Source organism: Hippoglossus stenolepis, chromosome 3 (genome assembly GCF_022539355.2).
Source record: "Hippoglossus stenolepis isolate QCI-W04-F060 chromosome 3, HSTE1.2, whole genome shotgun sequence".
Taxonomy (NCBI): domain Eukaryota; kingdom Metazoa; phylum Chordata; class Actinopteri; order Pleuronectiformes; family Pleuronectidae; genus Hippoglossus; species Hippoglossus stenolepis.
In genome coordinates, this window is record NC_061485.1 from 21224282 (window position 1) to 21252146 (window position 27865).

At 41.1% G+C, this 27865-nt stretch overlaps 4 protein-coding genes across 5 annotated transcripts; 2 read left to right on the top strand and 2 right to left on the bottom strand.

Moving 5' to 3' along the window:
* Positions 1-778: 778 nt before the first annotated feature.
* On the bottom strand, positions 779-8281 carry ubap1 (ubiquitin associated protein 1). Of its 2 annotated transcripts, XM_035151752.2 has the most exons (7): positions 7798-8280; positions 5377-5437; positions 5107-5231; positions 3860-4684; positions 3209-3367; positions 2471-2572; positions 779-2308 (listed from the first exon to the last, which is right to left on the bottom strand). In XM_035151752.2, exons 2-7 carry the CDS (start codon positions 5414-5416, stop codon positions 2168-2170), a joined length of 1392 nt encoding a protein of 463 aa, XP_035007643.1. In that variant the 5' UTR covers positions 5417-5437; positions 7798-8280; the 3' UTR covers positions 779-2167. The 2 variants fall into 2 exon arrangements, with proteins under 2 accessions (XP_035007643.1, XP_035007644.1); XM_035151753.1 differs by lacking the exons at positions 779-2308; positions 2471-2572 and adding an exon at positions 3035-3103 and having other exon boundaries at positions 7798-8281.
* Positions 8282-9592: 1311 nt separating this feature from the next.
* Positions 9593-19696, top strand: ube2r2 (ubiquitin-conjugating enzyme E2R 2). The gene is made up of 6 exons (XM_035151754.2): positions 9593-10194; positions 10558-10753; positions 13531-13617; positions 13908-14005; positions 14666-14800; positions 14883-19696. The coding sequence occupies exons 2-6, from the start codon at positions 10577-10579 to the stop codon at positions 15166-15168; spliced, it is 783 nt and encodes a 260-aa protein (XP_035007645.1). The 5' UTR covers positions 9593-10194; positions 10558-10576; the 3' UTR covers positions 15169-19696.
* Positions 19697-21669: 1973 nt separating this feature from the next.
* Positions 21670-23367, bottom strand: nudt2 (nudix (nucleoside diphosphate linked moiety X)-type motif 2). Its single transcript, XM_035151755.2, has 3 exons — positions 23293-23367; positions 22442-22569; positions 21670-22331 (listed from the first exon to the last, which is right to left on the bottom strand). The coding sequence occupies exons 2-3, from the start codon at positions 22563-22565 to the stop codon at positions 22009-22011; spliced, it is 447 nt and encodes a 148-aa protein (XP_035007646.1). The 5' UTR covers positions 22566-22569; positions 23293-23367; the 3' UTR covers positions 21670-22008.
* A 725-nt stretch (positions 23368-24092) lies between these two features.
* rfesd (Rieske (Fe-S) domain containing) lies at positions 24093-27390 on the top strand. The gene is made up of 4 exons (XM_035149683.2): positions 24093-24215; positions 25232-25409; positions 26635-26669; positions 26892-27390. Exons 2-4 carry the CDS (start codon positions 25253-25255, stop codon positions 27177-27179), a joined length of 480 nt encoding a protein of 159 aa, XP_035005574.1. The 5' UTR covers positions 24093-24215; positions 25232-25252; the 3' UTR covers positions 27180-27390.
* The last annotated feature ends 475 nt before the right edge of the window (positions 27391-27865 follow it).

The window sequence follows — 27865 nt, forward strand, 5'->3', positions numbered from 1 at the left end:
GTGATAATCTGTGAGGTAAGAGTCATGCTTTCCTTTATCACAGTAAATTAAAAGAGAAGGTGATTGGTGACAGCACTTATTTGCCAATCATGGTATCAACAACATACAGGACACCAGACACATAATTGAAATGTGCTAACACACTTTTTAAAAAAATGAAGGAAGTTTTGTGATGTCACTTTCAGGATGCTTGGATAAACGAGCGAAGCTGTTTTAATTTACTGAAAGCACATGCTCATCCCTCTGGTTGGAGTGGTACTGTATATCTGCAATCATGTGGTCGCTAATATTTTCAATCAAACAAATAGACAGTGATGTCTGAATAGACAAACTGCACAATTAATAAATGTACCAATCCCCAGGGTTGTTGTAAAATACACTGGTAGTTAAAAATATTCTATTTGCATTTGTGGAGCAGATAGCAAGTGACTAGCCCAGCTCTGAACTAAGGAGCATTTCTCAAAGAGACATTTTCCAACTTCAAGCCCTTAATCTGTTACTAAGCCTCTCAATTCTCATCAGTACCACAAGAGCTCAAGATCATGAAAACTTCTACCATCCTTGCCCTTGGTGCAGCTGAGGTGACATTTTTAAAAACATATTTAGGTTCACAAAAAATGAAGGATGACGACCACCCAACACGTGAAAACACTTCTCGCATGTGGTGACTGACCTTTCAACTTTACATTTAAGACAGTGGAGATGCTAACAAACCTAAAATCAAGATGAACTCCCATTTCACAATAAACAAGAGAAAAAAAGTGGACAAGTCAACAAATTTGAAGTCATGTTTGATTAGATTTTGTGGCATGAAATCCAATAACAGAGAAAAAATGATAGAAATCAAAACTTTTGTCTGGTTACATCCAAATTCCCAGCAAGGCTTGAAAACAATTGCCTTACCTCCCAACAATAACTTGAGACTCAAAATGTCAAACAACAGTCACACAATATGAAATAGGTCTATTGCACAGTGATGAGGCTGCAGGAACAATCCTCACTTACATTTTGTTTCTTGTTAAACCACTCGCTCTTTTCCAGTCTGCAAACAGAAGTCTGTGATAGTTAAGAGCATCACTTTCGTAAGTTAACATAGCTGACATCAACATATCAAACTCTTAAACTCTTAAACGAATGTGTCAGTGTACTGTTTTAAATAAGTTTCTAATTATGAAACGTGTGTGCAGTATGCGACACCCCAGTGCCAGAGGATTATGGGATATTTCTTGTCTCCCGCAGAGGAACTTCCCCGCCATCTCTCCCCACTCCTTCAACAGGCCATTCCAGTGCAGGTCAAAGAGCAACACCGGGGCAGTAGTATCTCTTATGTTGAGTTATAATGACTAAAGATCAATTATGTTGTTCTTTAGTTCCCAAACCTTAAAGCAAAGAAATGGAATCTTTGAACTGACATGAAAAAAAGTGCTCAAACGAACAAGAAAAAGGTGAATGAATGAAAGCATAGAGTCGAACAGAGCTAGTTGCAGGGCACCAGAGCAGAGAGGGCACTTCCAGAGAGTCGGATCTCTGTCTGGTCACTGCCTGTGTTTTTTCCTCTTCCTTTCTTTTTTTATTCTTTTAATGTTAGTTAGTTCAGTTTGAAGAGAGCTTCCTCAGGCCCCATATTGCCTCCACCATTTACTATGTCTGCACTGAGCAGTGGAAGATGGCAGCTTAATTGTTTTGGAGTTTCAAGAGTTCAAACTGGTCTGTCCGTGTGCACATAGTGTCACCGGCTCCCCTTTCAGTCCTGAAGCTTTGCCAGCAGAATAATAAACACTTCCAAGTGGAAGCAAATCAGAATGGTATCAAAAACGCCACAGCCCATTTCTTCCAGTTTCTCCATCAAAGCTCGGTCGTTCTTCAATAATCTAACAGTACCAAATCCTGGAGCCCAACTCCAGTATTTCTTAAAAACCAAAAGAAACCTCCACCATGACGAATTGTTACACTTTGACCCCCCTCCAATCTAGGCACACGGTCTTTAAGAAGTGCTGAGACACAATACGCTTAAGCACAGAGAGAAATACAACTGTTTCCCAGCTGTCCCCTCCACAGCCAAGGCAAGGACAGGGCATGGTGTGATGGGATAGGCAGAAGGGGGCTGTGTCGGGTGGTGGCGGGAAGCAAGCCCTGGGCTGGGCTCCGCTGGGCTGGTTAGCTCGGCTCAGCTGGCTGCAGCACGAGCCATCAGGTCCTCTAGAGCCTTGTCCTGATCATTGTTGTGGACCAGCAGCACCTCTTTGATGGCGTCCCGCTGAAATCCCATTTCACCAAATCTTGACATTAGTTCAAGAAACTGCAGGGTCTGGAAAGAAAAAACATAAAACTACGATATATACACATCATATAATCTATGTATGTCATGTAATCTTACAGTCTTAGGTAAATAATTAGCAGTGTAATGAAGCAATATCACACAATGCATGTTTTTAAAATGGAAAATTCCCTAAGAACAAAGTGTACAGACCTTTTCCTCTGAGCATTGGTACATCTCTAAACATTCCTCCACTGCACTTGCATCAAAGCCCCGATCACACAGACGTCCAGATAAAATAAGATAATCCAGTACCTTAAACAAACAGTAATTTCAAGTTTATTATATGAATATATTATTATAAGTTTACTTTGCATCTCCTTTAGTCCTTATATTTATAAGGCTAAGTCAAACACTACATAAAAGACAAATAAAATATGGCTGTGAGGTTTCTAGGTTTATTTTGTGAATACAATCAAATGTTTTATCATGGATGGAAATTTGATGATTTCATGGTTTTGTAGGGTTAATTTACTGCCCTCTGGTGGAGTATGTTGCTTAAGTGTTATTATTTAGTGATGCCTAGTGCTGGTTAATCATTTAAATGCAGTTGGTACAATTTAAACCTGGCACACCAACTCTGTGGATCCGGTTATATTCTGCTTGTATTTTACCCGATATCTCCTGCTTTTCATACATTAATCATGTGACAATGGTTGCACAAGTTATATTGTCAAATATTAGCTGCACATATCACCCATAACCTTTGAGACAACAGAAAGTGTAATGCAACAACTTTATTTCAATTTAAGGCTTCATTTACAGATGTACTGGATTGATGTTTCACTGAAAACAAACAGAAGCAAACACACAATTAATTGTTAGGCATGTTGGAGAGCGAGTAAGCTAGGAATCCAGATGTCTGTGCATTGGGGTTAGAGGGAATCGCACCTGCTCCACGTTTTGTCCTTGTCTCTGCATGGCCCGTAGGACCCCCTCATAGGAGTAGCCCATGCCTACAAGGGTTTCCACACATTGACGCTCGCTGGGAGTCATGCTAAGCAGGGCTCCACCACACGGCAGACCAGCGGATCCTGACCCTGGGTTGGTCTAGTAAAAAACAAAGTAAATATATCAATGATATTTCTCACTTACTATCTCTTTTAATTGCTTAAATATTTATTGATTCTTCTTTCTCACTACAAAACTACCTATCTTTTGCTAATGGTCCGTCTCTGCCGTAAATCATGACATTTCAACCTGTTTTTCTAGTATTAAATAACTAATGAGCAATTGTACAAACATCAGTGTGATAAGAACTAGCTAAAATGACAGAAAACATCTTTGAGAAAAAATTATTTGTAACGAAATTTGACTTTTTAGTTTGGCTCATTTCCTAAACTGCAGCATGCCACCAGGTGGTGATTGAGACACTTTGACTTCACTCTTGGGAAGCGGTCATGTCATCCATCTTTGTATGTCTACTCTACCGTATAAACGGTGTGACAATAAACATCTAGAATCTTACTCTGAAATGTTGTACCACAAACAATCTATAGTTATAGAATTTGTCATACAAGCAGTATGTTCTCTTCTACTCGCCTGTTTAGGTGTACCACTCTTGATGTGGCTAGGTGGCTCAGGGGCAACAATAACTTGGGTCTTGGGAATGGTCGGAGGGCTTCCGTTGGGGAGGTTCTGTCTGTGAGCAGGAATGGGTGCAGGGAGTTGGCTGTACCTCACTGGCTCTGGGTCACCAGAATCAGAGAGCTTGGGAAAAGTCAGAGAGCGGATGTTACAGGGTCGGTCATCTGTTTCAAATCCCACTCTCCCATGATGCCCAACCCTGTCCATGTCCAGCAAGGCAACCAACCCGTTGGGTTTGTGGGTGAAGCCTGGTTTGGCTGGGATGCTGGTGTTGCTGCTCGGAGGAGATGGGCTGTTTCCTCGAGACACAGACCCTATCTGGGAAAGCTCTGGGGGGGATACAGAGAGAGGCGGCTGAGGTTGGGGCTGGCTCTGGAGAATGTTCCTAAGCTCCTCCCTATCGTCCAAAGTTTTGAGCTCCAGCTTGTCAAAGGGGTCCTCTTCCCGCTCAAAGTCTGCTAGGTTGAGGCTGTGCAGCTGAGGAATACTAGGCTGGGCTTTCCTGGGGCCAAGGCTTGTGGCAGGCAGTGGAGTGAGGATGGCATTATGGCTCAGCCCCGCCATGACAGGGTTCAACGCTGGTGGTAGAAGGTCCTGGTCATCTGCAGCTGACCGGGGTTTCTTCCCTCCACCACCATCAATGTCCTGGGCCTTAGCCAAACACTCCCTGCTGTCTGCCTCCTGCTTGGCTGCTGCCTCCTCTGCTCGGGCCTCTGCTGCTCTGGCCTCTGCCAGTTCAACCCCCCACCGCACGCTACGTCTCTCCAGAGAAAAGTCATACTGTTGAAACCGTAATAAGAGGAGGCATGAGGGGGGGCGGCACAAGAGAGTAACAGAGAAAAGGATGAATAATTATAAATACAAGAGTTGCATGATATTACAACTCCAGTTCAGCAGTTAAATCATAAAAAAAGTGAAATTAAAATAAAAAGTACTTCAACTTTTCCAGGAGGTATGACCAACACCTCGCGAAAACTGAAATTAATTCAAGATACATATTATCCCCCATTTGCGAGACTAAAGCTCTCCATCTAAATTAGTGCAAGCCAGGCACAAGGAGACTTTCCGGGACGGCTATTTCTCAAAACAAATAAAATTATATACAGGACTGACGGGAGAGCCCATAATGATCTGTGCCATATTGTTTGTAGGTCAGCATTTAAGTGCATCACGCCACAGCAAACACTAGTACAAAATCTTACCTGTGTGTCGACCAGCAAAGAGCCACAGTCAGGCAAGTAGAAACCAACAGGCAGCCCAACTTTGGCTGGGCAGCGGAACTTGTCATTAATCTTGAAGGGAACTTCATCAAGGTAGCTGATGGGTCCTGTGTAGAAAAACAAAGAGCTCATGTGTTAGATAGAGAAACATGGGAACTAAAGGCAAGATCATGAAGCTAACCTTAACTGACAACTCAAAGCAACAGGGTCGTCAAACAGTGAAACTAAGAGGGGTCAGAAAAAGGCACTCACCATTGTTGTATGCATCTGCTCCAGACTTCCTCGCAGCCATTTAGAGACTCTGAAAACAGAACTGTGGACATATTTTATTGAAGATTAGAAGTGCAAATATTTTCTATTTGACATAGAGTTGACCATACACACACTTTGGTGCAAAAGTTTGAAACCATCTTAAAGTGGATTATCCCAGTCCCACTTTCACCAGCCTTCAGGTTTGGTTGGATATTATCATAACTTTGATTTACGTGACTCATTGAGCTCAGAAACTGATCGATCACTCACTCACACACACACACACACACACACACACACACACACACACACACACACACACACACACACACACACACACACACACACACACACACACACACACACACACACACACACACACACACACACACACACACACACACACACACACACACACTTTAATCAAAGCACACGAGTAATAACAATATCACATAGTTGTACAAACTGTTCCTTCTATTCCAATTTTTAACACATAACTACCCCAGTGGCTTTGCAAATTCCAATGCTTTGCATCTCAGTTCACATAATCTCATTATTTGGTCATGCTGTGCAACAATGGCTGACATTATCAAAACAGAGACACCACTGTTTTCACATCTGCTGACAAAGAACTTTGATCTGTGTGCTGTAGAGCCACATTCATTGATTACTTACACAACTGAAAGTGCCTGGTTTGTCAGTAAAAACTTCTTAAAGCTCAAATAACTGATACATGATTGGGTTGCTAACACTTGAAAATTAACACCCAGCTCTGCAGCTGATTGCTTTTGTGTGCTTCTTCATTAAATTACAATCCAATCTCCCAAATTACACATGGGTCTATAGCCAGTTATTTCCATAAAGCTAACTCACAATTTTACACTCCCCACCCAGCACAAAATAGTACTAAAATAGAAAAAATGTATCTAAACATCTATGAAGCCAAAGAGAGACAGACCACTTTCCCAGGAATTTTTGGGATCAAACTTTTGCTCAAAGGAAATTGACTCAATCTGTTTTGGATTTAAATGACTGCACAGAGGTCTGCATGTTACGGATTAAACAAAACTTCTGCCTAAAAAACGAATATTTGATGGTTTCTTTCAACTTGGTCTTGATTAGTCTGTCTGTCTCTGAGTTTTCAGGAGCTACTTCAGTGCTGCTCCTTTTTTGTTGAGATATTCATATAGTCATAGATTCCCTTTGATTCCAATTAGAAAATCATTATGTGTTTTAGTAAAAATAAACAACAAAACCAACAACAACGTGGTTCTAATGACTGAAATTATGAAAATAAGATTCCTTCTAGTCCAACTGAGTTTGGCTATAGCTTGAAAAGGTCCAGATAGCATTATATTAGACATTAAAACAGTTTTCAGTCTGTGCCCTCCGGCAAAATAACTTCATAAAGTGCCTTGTGCAAAAAGTGAGTATTTAGGAATGCATACCAATCTGCTGATTATTACCAGCATAGGTCAGAGGTGCACACATGTGACAATGTATTACTCTGAGCACATCTGTGTAAATATGCATCCCACAGGCAGGGGACATGCACCACACTAACCAGGCCAGTCAACACGTCTACAGGAGAGTTGAGTATTCAGAAGTATCACTAACTATTCCTCTGTCTCTGACATGTGTGGAGACGGGTCACACGTAATGAGTGGGTCTTTCACTCTCTGACAGATTTCATCAGCATTAACTCGTGTTATTTCAGTGGTCAACCTCTTGAAAGTAGCTTACAGTACTTGGGAATAACGTTATATAACAGCCCGTCACATGCTGTTCCCGGCAGCTATTTTAACTTAGTATAAGAGCACAATCAAGAGTAATTAGTTGGAATGATCCAGTGAAGTACACAAAACAACTCGTCATGGTGGTGTGTTAGCTCGCTGTCTCGGTGGAAGGAAATTGTTTACAACTTAAAACGATAGCGAAATTATACCATTTACTGTGGTTCGTCACATTTACAGGAAATTTGCGTTAAACACCTCGAGGCTCCAGGCAGACACGCGTGGCTCGTGATATTACCGAGAGACGCACGGTGATACGACATGTTCATAGCGAGTATCACATAAGTTGTGATAGCGTCCATTAGCAACAAGCTAAGCTACTATTATCTTTGGTTAATACTAGCTCAGAGCGCTAACAGCAAACATACAGGCTGAGGAGTCCGCGCCGGGTTTGACATTCGTTGGGTTTTAAGGCAAATCATACAGTGAGATTGATCCAGTCACCGTCACGCACCACTAGCCGCTGGCTAATGTTTTATGGGAGAAGCTACCGTCCACACTAGCCCGCTTAGCCGTGGCCGTGGCCTGGCAGAAGCGCTGTGGGGCTGGGTAGGACGGACCCGCTGTATCCGCTGCCACCGCCCCTGAAACTAAACTGAGTCCTGGTGGAAACACACGCTGCTCTCACCTGTATCTGCTTCGTCCTGTTCTGTCGAAATGCAACCGACGTCTCTGTCGAAGCGCCGCTCGAGTCTGACCGTCCTCCAGATGAGTTTTATTTATTTGGAACCCTCTTTCCTGCTTCGGCGTGGGACGCCATCTTGATTTGTCAAGCTCCCTTCCACTGGTTCCTGTCTGACATCACTCACCTACGTGACGTCAGAGCATCGCAACTCCCCGTCCAGCTGAGTGGAAGGTGTCGGCAGCTCGCACAGGTCCAGGTCTCAGGAGGAGGCCGTCACAGCTGAGCTCCTCACTTTAAAGATGAGTCATTTCATCTAGTAGCTTATAAATAGATGCGGCCAAAACTCCCTGAATTTAACAAGAGTCGACTTTCAGGCCGAAAATTTAAATAAGCAAAAACACACAAGTCTTATTCTAAGGGAGTAGCTAGTAGTGATGTGCTCTTCCGTGTCGAGGCTTCGAAGCGTGTGTCGAGTAATCCAGGAGGATTTTTTGTGTAGCGCGTATCGAGGCTTGTGTTGATGACGTATGTGGTGACGTTAAAAGCCCCCCCTCACATTTTGTGGACGTTGGGACTTTATTGTGCGTTTGTTTGCAAAAAAAAAAAAACCGCCTGAGACCCAGCACTGTGTAATTTTTTTTCTTTTTAAATAAAAATAAATAAAATGTTGTCCCTAGTAACATAAGCACAGTCACAAACCAAGTAACACAAACACATTCACATCACAGCCCTCTGCCCAATTTGTTTCCTCTTTCCCTTTCGACCCCGCCATTGTATCATAAAGACAGACACCATATTAATAAGTTCATAATTTATGTATTGGCGTCACAAACATCATTCATTCATTTATTCAATTCAAGCTTCACACACCAAAACCATGGTGTCATTATAATCACTCTGCCTGTTTTACATTTATTGTCCACTTGATGGCACAGTAGAGCAAATGAAGCTTCGGCCCATGAGTGAACCAATTGGATGGAAAGCTTCAATGCTGCATGAAGCTTCATGTCGCCATCACTAGTTGCAATACAAAAATTGGATACAATCTAAAAGTGTGCTTTTATAAACAAATTTAAAAAGGCTTATAATAACAAAAAGTGCAGACTCCAGTTCATTCATTTAAAAACCTTGGTTAGCAAAGTTTGTTAATTTGTATCATACTTTATCTTTATTGCTGTACAAAAATTGCTGTACAAAAAATAGAAACACTATCATCCACAATATTGATGGTGATTATTTTATTCACAGCTTTCCGACCAAAAGACTGATTAACATCATGTTCTGTTCCCAAACTCGAAAGAAAGTTGGTTCATTTAGCCCCATGACTGAGAATAAGCATTGACGTAATATTGGTGAAATTTAGTATAAATTCATTCAATTTAATCTCTTCAGCAAAAACTAGCTTGAGCTCAGTGAAACTTTCTGAATAAACAAACGTTAACTCACTATCCAGTGTAATATTAATGTGAAATATTATATACTAAAATATGAATAACCTTCTTAAAGTACCTGAAGCAGAATTCGTTTGGTTTTTATTATTTCAAATTAAATCAATGTGATATCTGTGAACAAATCATAGAAACCTAAACTCAAGCAGGTAAATAAAATTAAACTTGAGTTTACTTTAAGTAAAGTAAACTTAAAAAGCAGGATGTAAAATGTTTTTTTATTTTTATTGAGCAATTATCCAATGTTGCACAAGATGCTATATAACAAATACGTTTTTTTAGGTTCCCAAATTTATTTATTTATTTTGTTCATCATCGGGTGCGCGCACGTCACGTCTAGAACCGTGCGTGCTTTACGTTCTGCAGACACGCGCAATGATAGCCGGAAGCATCGATGGGAGGAAAATAAAAATCGATTAAATCCACCTGAATTCGCGAGTGTAAACCTCTCACTTTCTGCTCTTTTCTCCGTAAATCATCGGCCTCTGGCGCTGCCAGTGTGCGGGGGGAGCCGCTGAGGAGCGGGGAAGCTGCTCCGTTTCAACCAAGTTGCTCGGCAGGGGTTTAGCTGACGTGTGGAGAAGTTGAGACTGCCACCGAGCAGATAAACAAACATAAACAAGCGGCGATCAGCTGAGCGGCTGTCCGAACCGAGCCAGCAGCACGGAGCGGTGTTAGGGAGAGCGGCTCCCCTCTGCCGGAGCCCCCACCATGATCCACAGGAGACGCTGACTTTACACTGATACCAGGCTCCATGTCAACTGTCAACACAAAGAATATCCGAGGCTCAACACGAGGAGCAGCAGCCACAGGCTTTAGCAGAAAACCTCTCTGCTCCTGGCACTGTCTCTTTGTCAAGACATAGCACGGCTAGCATGGACAGCCGGTGAGGTTAGCTTCCAGAGTGCAGCTGTAACCAAACGAATCCATATCACAGTGCGAGGAGACGGAGGTAAACACTTCTCATAACTTTGCTGTTTTCTCCCATAGAGGGCCTGGTGGCGAGCTGAACCACTGACCCGAGCTAGCCTGGCAGGCCACATATCCTGGCTGAGTTTGGGTTCAGTGTGTGTGGTTCAGCTTGTCTGTAGGGCTGTTATCTGTGCAGGCTGTTTCTCATCTGTCCCAGAGTCATGTCAATGCAAACAAAGCTAACACATTACAGGTGTTTGCTGCACAGTCCAATCTTGCAGTGAAAAAAAAAAAAAAAGCATTGATTTAAAGTAGAATCCTGAAAATGTCATTAAGCTCTTTTTTTTCTTCTTCTTTACTCTCTTTACCCCCCTCCTCTTCCTCGCTGATCTGTGGTCATCAGTGTCAGACGTGGGATCACCATGGCCCACCAGTCAACCCCGAGTTCCCAGAAGGCCCTGATGATGGAGCTGAAGTCCCTGCAGGATCAGCCGGTGGAGGGCTTCCGCATCACTCTGGTGGAGGAGTCTGACCTCTACAACTGGGAGGTGGCCATCTTCGGGCCCCCAAACACCCTGTACGAGGGGGGGTATTTTAAGGTGGGACAAAGTTTTCTGTTAAGTCAACGCAGGGCAACAACAGCAACATATTAGATACTCGATGAGAAGGGCACTCGGAGAGAGCCCACCTCGGAAAAGGCCATCACCCTATCTCACAATGTTTTAAAAAAAAATTCTGGAACTGCCCCTTTAATCGAATCTGCTCCAAAAGTTAATTGGTCCTTCTTTGGTCCATACCCCACCCTTCCACCTAGTTTCAGTCAAATCGGTTCTGTAGTTAATGAATAATCCTGTTAAAAAACAGACAAACAGCAATGAAATCACAACGTCCTTGAAAGAGGAAATATTGCAGGCGTGTAACTGGGCAAGTTGTTTTTATCTCTGTGCGATACACGGTACATTCAGAGGCTTATAATGTTTATAACGTTCAGTTTTTGGTCATATTGTCCTTAATGTTTAATTTACTTCATATGCTTATTACAGAGGTCTCAGTTAAAGGTGGTGTTGTACTGGACTACATTATGTTAGAGGTCCCATTTACACTCATAGATTATTAAAAACACCTCTGATTATAGTGCCAGTCCAATGGTAAACAGGCACTAACTATGACCTTACAGTTAAATTCTCACTTCTTTGACAGTGTCAAAAAAAACTCTCAATTATGGTAGAGTAATGGATTGCATTGGTCTCATATGTGTAATCTAAGAATCCTTTGCTGCAGCTATTTATTTCTTTTTTTTTCACTCTCTGTCTTTCTCCCCTGTCCCTCCACTCTCCTTGTCCGGCCCTCTCCCCCCTGACTGTATAATGGTTGTGCCTCAGATGGCTATTTTTAGCTGCAAGACTGATATAAATGGCACCTTAGCACAGAGAAAGAGTAAGAGAGAAGGGCATGATGAGACTCATCTTTCTTTTCTTTTTTTAACGTTACTTATTCACCGAATTGAGAATATGCGGTACAGCGAGAGCCCAGCGTTCGAGTCAGGTCAATGCAGATGTCGCTGTAGCCCTCCAGGAACGCCAAAATCCCACAGAGCAGGTGTCTCTGTCGACTCATGTAGGTGGTCGCTGTTGATTAATCTATGTTTAGCCTTTACAGTGGCATCCTTGAGTTTTCTATTGTCATGTCAAGTCAGATGCATCTTTTTTATAGCCTTGCATCACACGCTAGTTTCAGAGGGCTTTTACACTATAGTCAACTTCATGTTGTTAGACCCTGGGGTCAATTCAACCTTGAGAGGTTTCCAAAATAATATACAGCAAAAGAATTTAGACAAACAAGCACATTGATGGGAAAATAAGAGTTTTTATCCAAGCTGACTACAATGTCTTTAAATTGGAGGCTCTAGCCTGCTCATACTTTCTAATCCATGACCTTCCTACTTTGAGGCAAATACCTCACTGGGATGCCCTCATTGCTACATGTAGGAACAATTGAACAATAGGTTGAGAACTTGTTTCGTTAAGTGCAGCCTTCAAGTTCAAATGACGGAGATTCAAGACAAAATATCAGCGTTTGTTAAATGTATGCTTTTTGGCGACAGTGGCTTCTAGCAGTTGCTAGCTATGGCAGAGCACTAGCAGCTCATGCTGTTACAGTACTAACCAAATCACCACAGTAATCCCGGTAATTACACATTGAAACAGTACAACCAACCCTCAGAAATGTTTACCATATCATACAGGGAAACCAGTCAGCATTAAATCCCCTTTATATTTTAATAAAGACCTGTTGAGTCTGGGTTACTACAGGCAGAAAAGCCTTAACTGTCAAAATTCGGCTGCATTCAATGAAATATTAGCAGAAAATATTGACTATGTATGTTAACTATATTGCTCTGTCTCTGATTGACCTGCATGGCTTCTGCAGCACAGTGGATTTAAAAGCACACCATGCACAGTCATGTGTTTGTGACAGGGACAAGACCTTTTGGCATGTGTCACTGTCTATATTCAGTATGAGTATGGTAACTGACAGATATTGGAAAGAGTAGCTTGTGCCAGTTTGACATGACAGCATGTTTTTAAAGTCCCAGGGCTGCAGTTGTAGTCTAGTAGTGACTAATTGTGGAGTAGTGATAGTCGTATCTGAGTGGCAGCAGTTCAGTGGGAGCTGGGGTGGTGTTACACACACGTACACACCCAAGCCTACAAGCCTTTCACTTCGATGGTTGCGCAATAATTTGGCAAGGAAAAACAAAACAGAAGCACCTTATTTGACTTCCTATAACGCTCAGCTCTGTTTAGCTTTGTTAGGAACTATTGATTTAATAAAGTTGTAATTGATTAAATCATGTATTTTTGACTGATGTGGACTATTTCAAAGGAAAAGGTACAGGAAGTTGTTTTGTGGTTGAATTCTTGTTATTAATCAGCCTGTCAGGCTTGAAGTCAGCAAAGAGACGACTTATTTTTATTGCAATACTACTGTTCAATCAATTTAGATAGATTTGATCTATATAGTCTGGACTCACATTCATTTGCTGCTCTTTCACCTCAGCTTTGTTAGAGGAAACATGACATATATTTTACACACATGTGTGTTTTGGTTCATTTGTATTTATAAAATATGTATTTTTCCACATTCTACATGTCACTGTGCTACACCAGTGATACCTCTGAACCATCAACTCAATCAAACAATCTCAACCAATCAAACAATCTCCAAACCTCATACCACCAATAAACATCCAAAGCCTGATGTCCCATCTCTGTGGGGTCTTAGGTCTGAAACTTAAACTTTCTATATTGAAGGTCGAGCTTTGCCTCTCTGTTAAACACATGTTTTAACCACCAGCCTCTGTTTGCTCCTCCAGTCTCACATCAAGTTTCCAGTTGACTATCCATACTCCCCGCCAACCTTCCGCTTTCTCACCAAGATGTGGCACCCCAACATTTATGAGGTGAAACATTAATTTTTTGTCATTAAATGTTTTCGTACAATTTTGGTCATATCATGCCATTTCATTCACTAGACTGACACTCAGCAGGGCATACACCTGTCTACACAATGATACATATGTCAGATCTTTCACATCAAGAACGATACATTAATATCAGTTCAAACAGACCAACAAACAGACACAGGTAACAATATAACTTCCTTGATGGAGGTAACCGCAAAGAGATATTCATCATTTAAAGGTCATTTCTTTATGACAGATGTTACACCGTATATTTGTTTTCTATCCAGAACGGAGATGTGTGCATCTCCATCCTGCACCCTCCTGTTGACGACCCTCAGAGCGGGGAGTTGCCCTCTGAAAGGTGGAACCCCACCCAGAACGTCAGGTAATTCCTGCCACACAACACTACACAACCGTTCTACAACATAGGGAAGGCTGTCGAGTTTGTCTGTTCATAGATCCAATGAATGAGACGTTCTCAGACGTTTGGACCCCAGTGTTTGTGTGTCACTATTTATTTCAGCACTGGTTTAGGGTAATTGGAATTGTCAAATATAGAACATAGGATAGAAAAGCTGAGGTGGAGTTATTGCCATACTACATTAAGAACACATCTAAAGAAAATCAAGAAATCTGATGTCCATGCAGTACAGCATAACTCAATAATTTCTAAAAATCAATAACACTGTAAATCAACAGTTCACTTTAAACATTCCTTTGTTACCTCTAAAGAACAAGACACTAACGCGGGGAAGATTTCTGAAATTATTTTAAATTCAGCGAGTCAGCAAGAAACATATTCTCTAGGAGCGGAGATAAAGTGCTGAGTCTGTGTTTAAAAAGCTGAGCAGATTGGCTGCAGCGTGTAACTGGGCTGCTACTAGAAAAGAGGTGCGGTAACGCCTCTGTCTGGGCAGTCTTACAGCTTATTACCGTTTCAAAAAGACTGTGGAGAGGGTTTCTTTCATAGAACCTCAGGATGTGATGTTGGCGTGTCCTCATCGTCTGTCCATCTGTGACTCTTTGTGGTGTTTTTGATGTTCAGGACCATCCTGCTTAGTGTGATCTCGCTGCTCAATGAGCCCAACACGTTCTCCCCAGCCAATGTTGATGCCTCTGTCATGTTCCGTAAATGGAGAGACAGCAAAGGCAAGGACAAGGAGTATGCAGAGATTATCAGGTAATAAACTGTTTCTTACACTTTAAAAAATTGGAAATTGACCTTACACACAGACTTAAATTTGATTGCTCTTGGCTTACAGGAAGCAGGTGTTGTCAACAACGGCAGAGGCTGAGCGAGATGGTGTCAAAGTGCCGACCACGCTGGCGGAGTACTGCATCCAGACCAGGGTTCCCTCCCAGGACAGCAGTTCAGACCTTCTCTATGACGATCTCTATGACGACGACATGGAGGAGGAGGATGACGAGGATGACGAGAGCGAGATGGAATCTGTAGGCGAAGCCGGTGGGATCAGCGGCATGGAGGATGGCGGGATGTCCACCAGACGCTACGACAACCAGGACGACTCTGGCAATGAAGACTCGTGATGATCTGGATCAGAACTCCCCCCTGCCAACTCCCACACCACTCCCCTGTTAAGTTACAATAGTGTGAGTGTGTGTGTGTGTGTGTGTGTGTGTGTGTGTGTGTGTGTGTGTGTGTGTGTGTGTGTGTGTGTGTGTGTGTGTGTGTGTGTGTGTGTGTGTGTGTGTGTGTGTGTGTGTTTGCACACACAGTGGGGTCAAAAGTCTACTGCCAAAATATTTTCATCATTTATTAAACTTGTACAGAGGATTGGTCAAATAATAGTTCTGTCAGGTACTGTTTTCACTGAAAGTCAGATTTCCACCGTTTGCCTTAATTACAGCTTGCACTGCATCGGTCCAGCATGAAATGTCTGGCAGAGTCTGAGAATTGAAATGAATCCAGCCTTGTTTGAGGGAACGCCAAGAGCGTTTCTGATGTTGCGTTACATTTTCACATTTTTAAATGTGGAGGCCGAGGATCCATCTTCTGCCTCACAGTTTAGAAATGATGGCATGCTTCTGCAGAGTGGAGCAGTATTAGTTTATGGTCAGGGAGTGATTAATCATGTGCAAGAGTTCAGACAAGGAAAAACATCCACACACATTTTTATTTTCACCACCATGTTCAACTCAAGGTTTTAATTTCCTGCTTTACTTTCTCATGCAGCTCCTCACATACTTTATTGTAACCAGTCTGGTGGAGTCTAAACCATTATAGTTTTTTGCTGCAGCTGATTGATCTTTTAACTTTAGTTTTGTTGCACCGATTTGCATCTTGGATGCTGATGCAGTTCTTTCTGGAGATGCTGGGTAGGTCTGTGTGGTCCCTGTTTGGAGGAAAACAAAGAAAAACTGTTTGTCGTGGGCAGGCATTAGAACGAGTAACCACCACAAAAATGCAACATTGTGTAGGAACATACATGTGTTGATATTTGAAATTGAATTCAGCAATAATTTTAGTATATCTTTCCATTACATATACCAGTGATTTAATTTTAGGAATTACCCCACCCCCCACCCCCCCAAAAATAAAAAATCACATTTTCAAATTCTATAGGACGTATTTTTTATTTGAAAACTATTCAAATTAAGTTCATTTAGGATTTTGATAAATGATGAAAACAAACTGTCTGTGTGGTGGTCTCTTGAACCCCACTGTATCTGGACGGCTCTTTGTCTGCTGACATGTCAGTCTGTATGGTTTTGTGTTGAAAGACTGTCTTTTTATGTACATCTCAGTTGACATTTTGTCCTTCTTAACTTGTCCCTTGTTTTCTCTGGGATGGCTCAGACGGTCGGGTTAATGGACACTTTCATGTGTCGGCTCATCCACCAGATGATGAACTGGGCGTCTTGCCTCGTCACTGTCCCATGTCAGAATATCTCTGTCTCTTAACACCTTTCTATTCAACTTTGATGCAATCAACTTCAACTGACAAACACAGGCTACGCTGTGCCACCCCCCTCCTGTACCTACCTTTACTTGTGTCCATCACATCTGTTCCTTCATTGCTCCAAGCAGCGTCATTTGTTGTGGGGGTGAACAAGGTAAAGACCTTTGCTCACACCACCTCCTAGACCTCTCTCTGCCTCTTAAACCTCAGGGCCTCAATAGATTTTCACTGAGAGAAAGAAAAGTCATAGAGAAACCGAAGACACAAACTGCGACTCACCGGCACCGTTTTTCTTATTTTCTGGGTGTTATTAGAGAGCAGAGAGTGAACTGAAGTCTCCAAACCCACCGCCTGCGTGTTTACACATGACTGAGTGTTGCTGTTGGTCCTGATTAGGGTTATTTGCAGTAGTTTTCTTCTTGGTAGGCTAGAGTCAAAATTGAAGAAAAAAATCTAAATACACCTGTAGGGACTTTGTCCTCAAGCCAGTGGTCACATTATGTTGCAATAGATGTGGAAATGTTACATTTTGCGCTGTGACTCCAAATCATGCTTTAAATAGTGAAAACTGGACGTTGTTACTGTGCTGAATCACTTGCAAAGATCAACAGGGACAAAATCAACATGCAGCTTCGCTACACACGCATTTGAATGAATATGACACTGATTGCCTGTTATTTGTGTGTGTGTGTGTGTGTGTGTGTGTGTATCTACATTAACTATTCATCCATTGACTGTGATGTCAGGGTTTTTATGTTCCTGTCTCTGTGGAATCGGTCTGTCACACAAGTGAGTTTGCCCAAATGACCCTTTGGGCTTTGTCCAGTTGAGAAAACATTCAGTGTGTTTTCCCTGTGCTGCTTCAGTGAGTCTGAATTCACTGAGAATTTTGACTGATTTAAAAAAAAAAACACCCTCCAAATATTAAACTTGTGAAGACACTGAACAGACTAATATGACCCGTATGGCATGGAGTAAACTACACGTTTGAGCTGGGTAACAGTTGTGGGTGAGAATCATTTGCCCTGTTCAACACGACGGACGGAGCGCTGGGACACACCTTTGATTCACACGGCTGGATTTTATGCAAAGTTCAAAGAAAACCCCTGCGACTGCTCATGTTAAAGACTATGGAGCCATGGATGCATGTAGTAGATTTAACGCTGTTTGAATAAACTCTTCGAGAGATTCCTTTTGGATTTTAATGTGAAGCCAAAGGAGAGGAACACTTTCTCCCGGCCCGGCCGGCCGCTGAGCTTTAGCGGCCCACAGAGATTAGATTCTGCGGAGGACTCGGAGAGGACGTCTTCTGAACCGGATCTTACTTGGATTTGATATCAAGGCACAACAGGAAGTGGAGCGACGCCAGAGATTCTGAACTTTTATTAATGTGGTACCCATGTTTGCCCATTCATCACCATAATGGAGAAGTGAAACTATAGTCGGTAACAGAAAGAACCAATCTCATGTGTGCCTTCAAAAGGGATATTTTGTTATTTGGGTGAATATGCTTATTTGCTTTCTGGTGGCGAGTTAGAGAGACCAATACCATCTCATGTCTGTTTGTTCAGTATGAAGCTAGCAATTAGCTTAGCTAATCACAAAGACTGAAAATATCCAGCAGTAACAACATCCACAGCAGCACCAGTTCAGCTTAGTGATTAATATATCGTCAACAACTTAGGAGCAAAGATTACAGTTTGTCATTTGTCATATACTTGTCGGGGTCTCTGCTCATAGCCTGACCACTGCTTTGAGCAAATCGTCCACCACATAAAATGGCATAAAACGAGTTTGGTTTGGATAAAAAATATATTAATGATTAAGCTGTAGGTGCCGGGAGGCTCATTTTGGGAATCCTAGACAGGAACAGGCTGCTCGCTGTGGCTTTATATGGAACAGGCAGCCATGATGAGAGCAGTAACAGTCTTCTCATCTAACTCCCTGCCGAAAAGTGAGCACGCATATTTCTTCAAAATATTTGACTATTCCAATTTACTATTAAAAACTAAAACTACAGCCAGCAGCAGATTAGCCTTGTCACAAAGACTGGGACAGTACTACCTCTGTCCAAAGGTAACAACATTTACCAGCACTTTTGAAGCTCACTAATTAATATATTGCTGGTAATTCAAAAAACAACGTATATTTATATCTAGTAAAAACAATTCGGTGCCAGATCATTTCTCTGCTAGTGGTTTCCCTCTGTTTCCGGGCCTCGTGCTAAGCTAAGCTGACCAGCGGCTTGCAGCAGCATCATATTTCACTGACATACATGAGAGTGGTTTCAATCTTTTCATCTAACTCTCAAGTAATCAAAGGGTGTCCCCCAAAATGTGGATTTCCTGCTTTAAAGCCAAGTTTTTGCCTCTGATTGCAAGTTAAAAATCTGAATCTGCATCATTGTTTTTGTTAGTGTAAAGTCCAGGCGTATTACAGCCCTCACATTAGTAATTCCATGATCAGTCTAGAGCGCTGCGATATTAGAATCATCCACGTAAATGTTTGCCTTGAGTTTTACAATGAGTGCAGGTGTAGCAAAGATAAGGAGGGACAGGGATTCCCGAACTCAACCCAAGTAATGACACACACAAAAAATGGATCACAGTCTAGGATGTTGAGATATTACTCTATACACACTGTTGCGTACAAAAAAGACTGAATGACATCATTTAGTTCATCTAATCCGTGTGTGTGAGCATGTGTGTGTGCACAGGTGTGTGTTTTTTGAAGTTGGGGGGGGGGGGTCAACACTGTGCGGTCCCCCTGAGGCCTTCGCACAGTCACACATGTAATGGAATGAACTTTCCACAATGCTACCACTAGCGTGTACACACCTATTGATGTTAATGCTGTCCTTGTTGGTTTCATCTTTGATTTTATTTCATTATTTTCCTCCAAATTTTGTGTTTGTGAGGATGCAAACGTCACTCATAAAGTTTCTATTGTAAAAAAAAAAAAAAAAATACATTGTTGGGTTTGTTTGCGAAATTGCTTTGGTATCTGTTGCTAAGCCTACATGTCATGCAGAACAGGCAACACAGCGACCTGGTATTTGGGGTAGAATTAGGAGTGATATGCAAGTGGAGGGGTTTCAGTTATTGTGGTTAAGTTGGAAAATGATTCAAAAATAAATCAGTATGTCATTAAAAAAATGCTGGAAGGGTTTCACCTTATTCTCCCATTGATTACCACTGACTATTACCACAAAAGACTGTAATTGGTGTTCTATTGAAAATGTGTTAGCTTAAAGCTTGGTTCACCGTCACTGCTGGATAACTTCAGATATCTAGTCATGTAAATCGCATTGAGTTAATTTGACCCACACATAATACTAGACAGATCACATTTATAATCCTACAGCACCGTTTCAAGAAATGATGGCCTTGTTGTTGTGGATAATCCATATATCTCAGTGTGAACAGCTTTTAATTGGAACTACTTCCCACTCACCTATGAAACAGCGTGACATTTTTCCCAGAAAGTCGCTGCTGCTGCTAGATTTTTTTAAATAATACAATTTTAGAGATTCGTGCACTACATTAAAAATCTCCCATGCTCTATACTCCCCTACTTTGTACTCAAATGACCTTTAAAACTCTTTTATGGCCAATTTTATGAAACATTATGGTCCATAATTGCACCCAATTTATAACAAATGACAATGAATGCATTTAATGTATTAAATGATATTCAATAACTCATAAAAAGACCACACAAAAACTACCATGAAGACAGATAGTCGTTTTAATTCAGAACTATTAGTTGTCTCCTATCATTGAGGGCAGGAATTTAAGTATCTTCCAGGCGTCATATTAATTACTGGGTCAACGATGGCGTGGTGATTTTCAAAGCAATATTCCAACTTGGACTGCTATAGTATTTATATAGTTTTTTTTATAGTCTGTGTATCTCATGTAAATCTTATGGCCACTGTGGGAAAGTTCACTGACCTCCACTTACTGGATTTTCCCATGTTCTTATAATAGGCATTAGTTAATTGAAGTGAGGGCTTCCGTTCTGCTGTGCGAGTAAAAGAGCACATGTTTTTTAATTAATCTTATTTCCCTTCAGCAGAGGCCATCTGTAACTCTGCTGAGTGAAGTCCAGAGCAGAACAAGCACCTATATATAGAACAATGAGGCATTATGTTGATCACTATCGGGTAAAGGGTTAATGTACCATTCAATTTCAGCTTTAGGTTGTAAGAGAACAAGCAGTTGGATAGAATTGATGTGTGTGTGTTACTTTTTAGGTTTTGACTGTGTTGATATAGTATAGTTTGATTACACAGCACTGCTGGACTATTGTCCAGTATGATGTTGAGCTGACTGAACTAAAACATTTTCATTCTTGTTATACCTAGTCTACACATCAAACCACTGGACGCCATATTTTAAATGACCCAATTCCTTTCCTTTGGTCATTTCTTCACAGTAGTTGAGGAAAACTGCATAGTTATAAGGTAGTACTGCTTGTTTTCATTTCATTACAAAGTGCTGAAATGATATATAACTTTGTTATTAATCATAAAATAGGGCTGCCCATTGTTTATGATCCTAAATTAATTAAAGTAGAATTACTGTATTAAAACAATTTATGACCATCATTTGTTACATAATAAAATTATCTCCCCCACTGGCTGTTCATTTCTGAGCAGGAACTCATTTGCAACAGAGACAGCCATATCTCATTTTGATTATGAAGTTGAGAGCTGGAAAGAAAAGCCTGAGGGCGGTTACTGAACTCAAAGGTCATCTGAGGTGAGTTGCTACAGCCTGTGGTGTTGTACAGCGTTGTGAGAAAAATAGTTTTTGTCTCCAACCTGTGATAGCATCTGTTTTTATTTCATCCACTTACTTTATCACTTGAGCTATAACACTACTACCCGAGTATTGGATACTGGTATCTGTTCTGTGAGTGTGAGATCCTTTGCATCTCTTTTCTTGGAATGTTAAATAATTGAAATCGAAATATTTAGAATCAGAATGCGAGACAAAACTTGTTGATTTCAACTACAGACAGATAACAGAAGAATTACCACATATCCTCATCTTTATGTGATATTTTACTGACCTTTAGAGGGATTAAGAGTCCAACTGAGAGTTTCAGATTAATAACATTCAGATCAGCATCATTTATGCTTTAATCCTGTTACACATGAATTCAACGACATAGATAATCATGTTTTTGTGCAGTGACTAACATCAAATCAGTGATCTGATTTTCAACCGTTGATTCATTTCCAGCTGTGATTTCCCTTAAGACTGCACAGCACAGACAATGTATTAACAAAGACAAAATACAGTTCATTCAGAAAGAGACAACATTATTCTGTTGCATGAATTAAAAGCAGTGCTTTCAGACTGGATGTCAAAAGAGTTGATGTTTCAACATGCCAGTCGACACATCATCTTGAGAGCCATCTCTATAATCATCCTCTCTGTTCAGCCTAAACCTTGTCACATCACTGTTTGTCTTCCCGAGCTTGTAAGTGTGTCTGTGCTGCTCTCAGTGTGTCCTGCAGGCTTTTGTGCTGGGCCAGATTGCAGGCCTCCTCCAGCCGGGCCCAGCGGAAGTCCTGGTGCTCGTCAGACAAAGTCACTGCTGTCCCTGGGTCTCTCAGCTCGGCCAGCCAGTACAGCACCTCCTTGGGTCGGCCTCGCACGTTGTAGCGCAGCTCCTGCAAAAAGCCGTCAACCACCTGCAGGTGATCTGCCCCAAGCCCCGCCTCCTCTTTGGTCTCTCTCAGGGCTGTGGTGAGGTCATCCTCCCCTGGGTCCACATGACCTGATGGTAAACATGTTGGGCACAAACATATTTAGTTATTTATATATAAATTCCATGTGAACAGAAGCTCGCTCTGAATCTCAGAATATAGTTTTCGAACTTGTAAACACCTTTAGGTGGGGTCCAGTGGTGCTTGCCGTAGGACGTCTGCAGGAGGAGGTACTCGATGTTGTCTGGTGGGGGAAGAGAGTCGGCCAGGCGAAACACTATGAAGCCACAGGCTCGCAGCGCCATCTCTCTGTTTAATACAATTACACATTTTGCATCATGTTGTGTTCCAGATTTCCAGAAAATAAATAGACACTAAAGTTAAAGAAGCTATTGAAACATTAGTCAGGTTTCTAACAACTGATTTTTCACCCACATAACAAGCTTCTAAGTCATTGAATTAAAGCAGTATGTTAATGTATTAACAATATTACTAATATTCTTTTATTACTTCATATCTTTCTGCCATGATGAAGACATATATTGGGACACGAGGGAATTTCTAATTCTTAAAATATATTTTAAAATCGAGGATACATCTTGAACCAGTTATTATTTGACTCTTGAATCAAACAAGTTAAACCTGGTGTGTTCAGGACGTCCGGGTCAAACAGCCCACTGGTCTAACTTTAGCTTTTATCTGGTGTATTAACGAAGCAAAGTCCAGCAGTGAGCAGAAAGCAAACATCAATATGAATAGAAATTTAACTATTAAGGGGCCAAACACTATCAGACTCCCATTATTCTTATCCTATTCATAACCAGAAAGAAATTATATTGCTGTTAATTCTCTGTATGACTCGAGCATGTTAGCTAGCTTTACTTCTGTGCCTTAACACACTGGATCTTTCTTCGTGTGTTGTGGTTTCTGTTGTTAATGCGGATGTTTAAAGACCATCCTCTCTTCGTACACAAACACTTGTGTGACTGGTCATTATTTACACACCTGACCTGCAAAAACTCTGCAACTTACCTGTGTTCACTGTCGCTCTCTGTGTGTTTCACACGGACTGGGGACCGCGGTGCACAGTGGTGCACTGAGAAATGGGTCCGCCCTCCAATGAAGACAGTTCCGCTTTGTATAATTACAGTAATAGTTGCAAAAGCCCTCTACTAAATATTCTCGGGTCGGATAGTGAATTAAATGACTTATTATTTATAATGATTTTATTTAAGTGTATTATTGTATTGTTGAATGTATTATTAATATATTACACATGGATTCCTTCTATCCTGTATATAATATACTGTTATGTTATATTAATTGAGCATTGATATTATTATAGATTATTATAACTGTAATAAATTTATTTATATATTTATCCTCATTATAATACATTTGACGTGTCTTTTGTATGTAAAATGTACACTAGGTGGTAGTCTAACCACAGCTGCACTTTGACTGTGGGGTAAAATATATTATTATCTCCATCTGAAATATAAAGTAGCAGAAAATGTAAATACACAAATAATGTCCAATAAATTTGTACTTAGGCACAATGCTTGAGTGCATGTACTTGGTTTCTCATTACTTTTATAACTCAAACTGAAGATGATGATGGAGAGAGGAAATATAATAATTTAAGGACACAAAACAGGTGAACCTATTAGACTAAATGGCCAAGTAATTTACAATAATAATAATATGTGTATTTCAAATTCTCACATTTAAACTGCGTTTCATTCTGTTGGAAATGTCTCCCAGTGAAAGGTTAAACACATGGTTTGTGGGAGTCAGATAAGAAATGTACTCGGTGTCGAGAGGGCCAACTGAAGACAGCTTGTGTGTGCAGATAATGAAGAAGGGTCCCCCCCCCCTCTCACACACAACGCTGGGCTGTCAGACAGTTGTTCAGCTTGAACGGAGCGGAGGAGACACTGCTGCTGAGTTTTAAGGTAAAGCCCGAAACAGGAAGAGAATGTGTTTTTAAATTTTGAATCAAAGACCAAAAATATTGAGGGAGAGAGACAGACACACAGGCAGAGAGACAGATTGAGATTATATATAACCATATCATGCTTTTGAGGGAATTTAACAAAAAACTATCTTACTTAACCTTGGGGGCTCACTTGATAAAAATATATGGTTTTCTTGACATAAATAACCATTTTACCGTTCTCTACCTCCTTCCTTCACATTATGTAGCTGTCTTTGGTTTAGCCAGAGGCTTCAGGACATGTGACTATAGCTGCTACTACTACTGTGCTTACTCAGCCTGCACTGAAGAGCTCATTATTTCACCCCACTATACATGAATCACACTTGGGATCAGGTTGCTCTGCATCCAGATATTTGTACTGTCACTGAGATTTATTCGTTGAGATGATGCAGGACTGTGCTCTGTAGATGACCCTGATTCTTTTCTACAAAGATGACAAATGTTTCATGTCATTTTGTTTGCCAAAAATTTAATGTAGGTGATGCACTGCAATCACTTGATTAGCTACTTTGATTTAAGAAAGATGCCAAATGAAAAAATAAATCTTAATATTTGAATAGGTAAAAGTCACATTTGAGCTGTTCCTTGAGTCATTTTAATATCTCAACTTTATGATGATAAGTCAGATATTAAGGGATTAATGTTGCAGGTCTGTGTGTTTGGAGTGGAACAGATCAGTGCCAGGAAGTGTCCCTGCTTGGATTCTTGAAGCTAAATGTTCTGGAGGTGTTGTGGATTTAGTTTAAGCTGACAGCTGTGATGGGAGTTGCCAACACAAATCGCAGAGACAAATCCAAAGGATACATTTGTCTTGTGTGGTTAAGGTTTTAGTGAAAGTTCTCACCCAAGAAATACAATATTTTTACATTGCTGCCCATAGGACGTTGACTGCTGGTGAACTGTGATTTGGTCATGAAAAATATCTTTCCTCACTATGATAAATTGGTATATTTCCTGCTTCCCTCTCAACAGCGTCTCACATTGCACAGAGCTATGGGGGAGAAGGAGCAGTCTACTGGAGGGCCTCATTTCGTGGGGACAAAAGATGAACTGATTGCAGCGAAGCGCTCGTTCAGAACTCTGGAGGGTCGGGACATACTTATCGTCTACCAACAGGGAGTGTTCTATGCTTTGGATTCTTACTGTTATCGTGAGTATAGTTGTTTTCATGCTGAACATAAAGCACCTGTCAATTATTTGGCACAGAGTGTGACCTTCATGCTCTAGTTACCTCCACCAAGCAGGGTATGCTTTCACCCCTGACCTTGTATTTGTTTGTCAGAAGGATTATGCAAAAACTACTGAGCATATTTCTACAAAACTTGGTGGAAGGATGGGACTTAGGTCAACAAAGAAGCCATTACAATTTGGCGCGAATCCTGACAAAAGGCTGGGTCCGAGAATATCTTTTTAAACTTTCTTTAACATTGGGAGATAGGGCATTTTTCACCAATATCCCAGGGAATAATTCATGGATCTTGATGACAAAACTGTGGAAGGACGGGGGTATGGGTCAGGGAAGAACCCATTAAAGTTGCAGTGTGTAGAATTTAGTGACATTTAGTTGTGAAGTTGCATGTGGCAGATGAATACCCCTCACCTCATCCTCCCCTTCTAAACATGTAAGAGAACCTGTGGTAACCTTCAGTTGTCATAAAAACTCAAACGGTGTTTAGTTTGACCGGGCTACTACAACAAACATGCCGGCCTCCCTAGAGAGGACCCCCCCCCCTAATGTAAATACATAGTATTTCAATATAAAGGCCCACTCTAGGGTAAATAAAACAACAATTTGTATAATGTAGATGAAGCACACTCGTGAAAACATCACTAGGATTATTTTATATTAAATTTCTGTCAATAGATCGCTTTCACCTTAATCTTACACACTGGACCTTCAAATGTTGTTGCAGATCCGGATTGGGGGGCGGATCAGTTTTTCCACTTTTTAAAATATTGTGAGATAGGGCCTTCACAATTTTTACAGGAAATGATTCAAGGATCTTAGTGAAAACAATCCGGCATATTCAGGGGACTGATTCCTACAAGTGTGTGCAATTTGGTGCGGTTTGATTTAATCTAAGGAGACCTGTGGGCCTTGGAGCAAATTTAATAGCAACTATTAAACCACTAGTACAAAACAATGTGTATTTTCATTGAGATTATGAATGTTAATACAGACCTCCAGTGATCCACTTCAAAAATATTTTGCTGCTAATAGAAATCCTGTCATGAGCTACTTAACACCGGGCTGCCTCAAATTGTTATAGGTCTTACATTTCACTTCATATCACCTCACAAAGTACAGTATGTGCAGTCATCAGCATGTTAGTGTGCTAAGTCTGTGACACACTGCTCCTTTATGGTTCCTACAGATACTGGGGCGATGCTGCAGAATGGAGACATTGAGGTGAGGTTAACATTTGACTCAAGAGAAGTAAAAAAAACCATTAAAGATTTGTTTTTTTCATGCATTCATCTGCATTAAAAATCCTTAATAGTAAATACTGAGCGAAGGCCTGTAGGAATGCAATATTTAAGAAATCAAACCTGCATAATATTAAATGTTATAATTAAAATGTCAAAGAAGTAACGCTTCCTTTGTTTACCTGTTTTCTCCGAACACGCATAGGAAATTGATGGCAAGCTGTGCATAATTTGTCCAAATCACAAGTACAAGATCTCCCTGGCCCAAGGGGAGGGCATATACAAGGGCACAGACCCCAGGGGAAAGCCACCTGTGCCCAGATGGTACTCCAAGGGCGTGAAGCAGCGGACCCACATGGTCACCGAGACCGACGGGGAAGTCTACGTCCAGCTCTCTGCGGAAACAGGCTGGATCGACTCAGACTACTACCAGGGAGAAAAGGGCAAAGTGGAAAGGGCCAAAGCCAGGGCTGCTGAGAAGAAAACCTCCTGATGGTGTAACAGATGGATGCAGATGCCATTTTTAGTCTCTCTTTTTTAATCTCCCCTAATTTCCTCCAACGGATGTGTGTATAGAGAGGATGTCAGGTATCAATATAACACTTTAATCATAATCTTCTTTATTTCGGGAGAATTTAGAGTTTTTCATTGTTTTAATTGTGAGTTTTCTACTTGATAACAGACATTAAAATGTTTTCCTACAAGATCGGGTCAAATATTTTCATCTTTCACTGACGACCAGGCCCACACTGGTGCATCCCTTTACATCTCAATACTCTGTGTACTATGCACACACATGAATAAATCAATAGGATAACATGTTTTAAGCTGATCAATAATGCCCTCGAGTGGAGAAGGGTTAATGCAACATTTCAAGATCATACCACAGTAGCGACCACTTCTTGTAATATCCATGTCTGCATATTCCCTCAGATGTAATATCAGAAAGCAGGAACTTCTGGCCACAGCCTGCACAGGTTCAATCATTTGGGGTTTATGTTGTGACGTGGGTCTGGTCCACTGGAAATAATCCCTACAAACAAACCAAAATTTAATAAAATAAAAAACAACAGCAGCAGCTACAGACAGGTGCTGCTGGTGGGAGGCTCTCCTGTCCTGACCCTCATCAACCCTCATGAGCAGTCCGCTGCACAGTGGGTGGAGATATTTAAGGTTTTG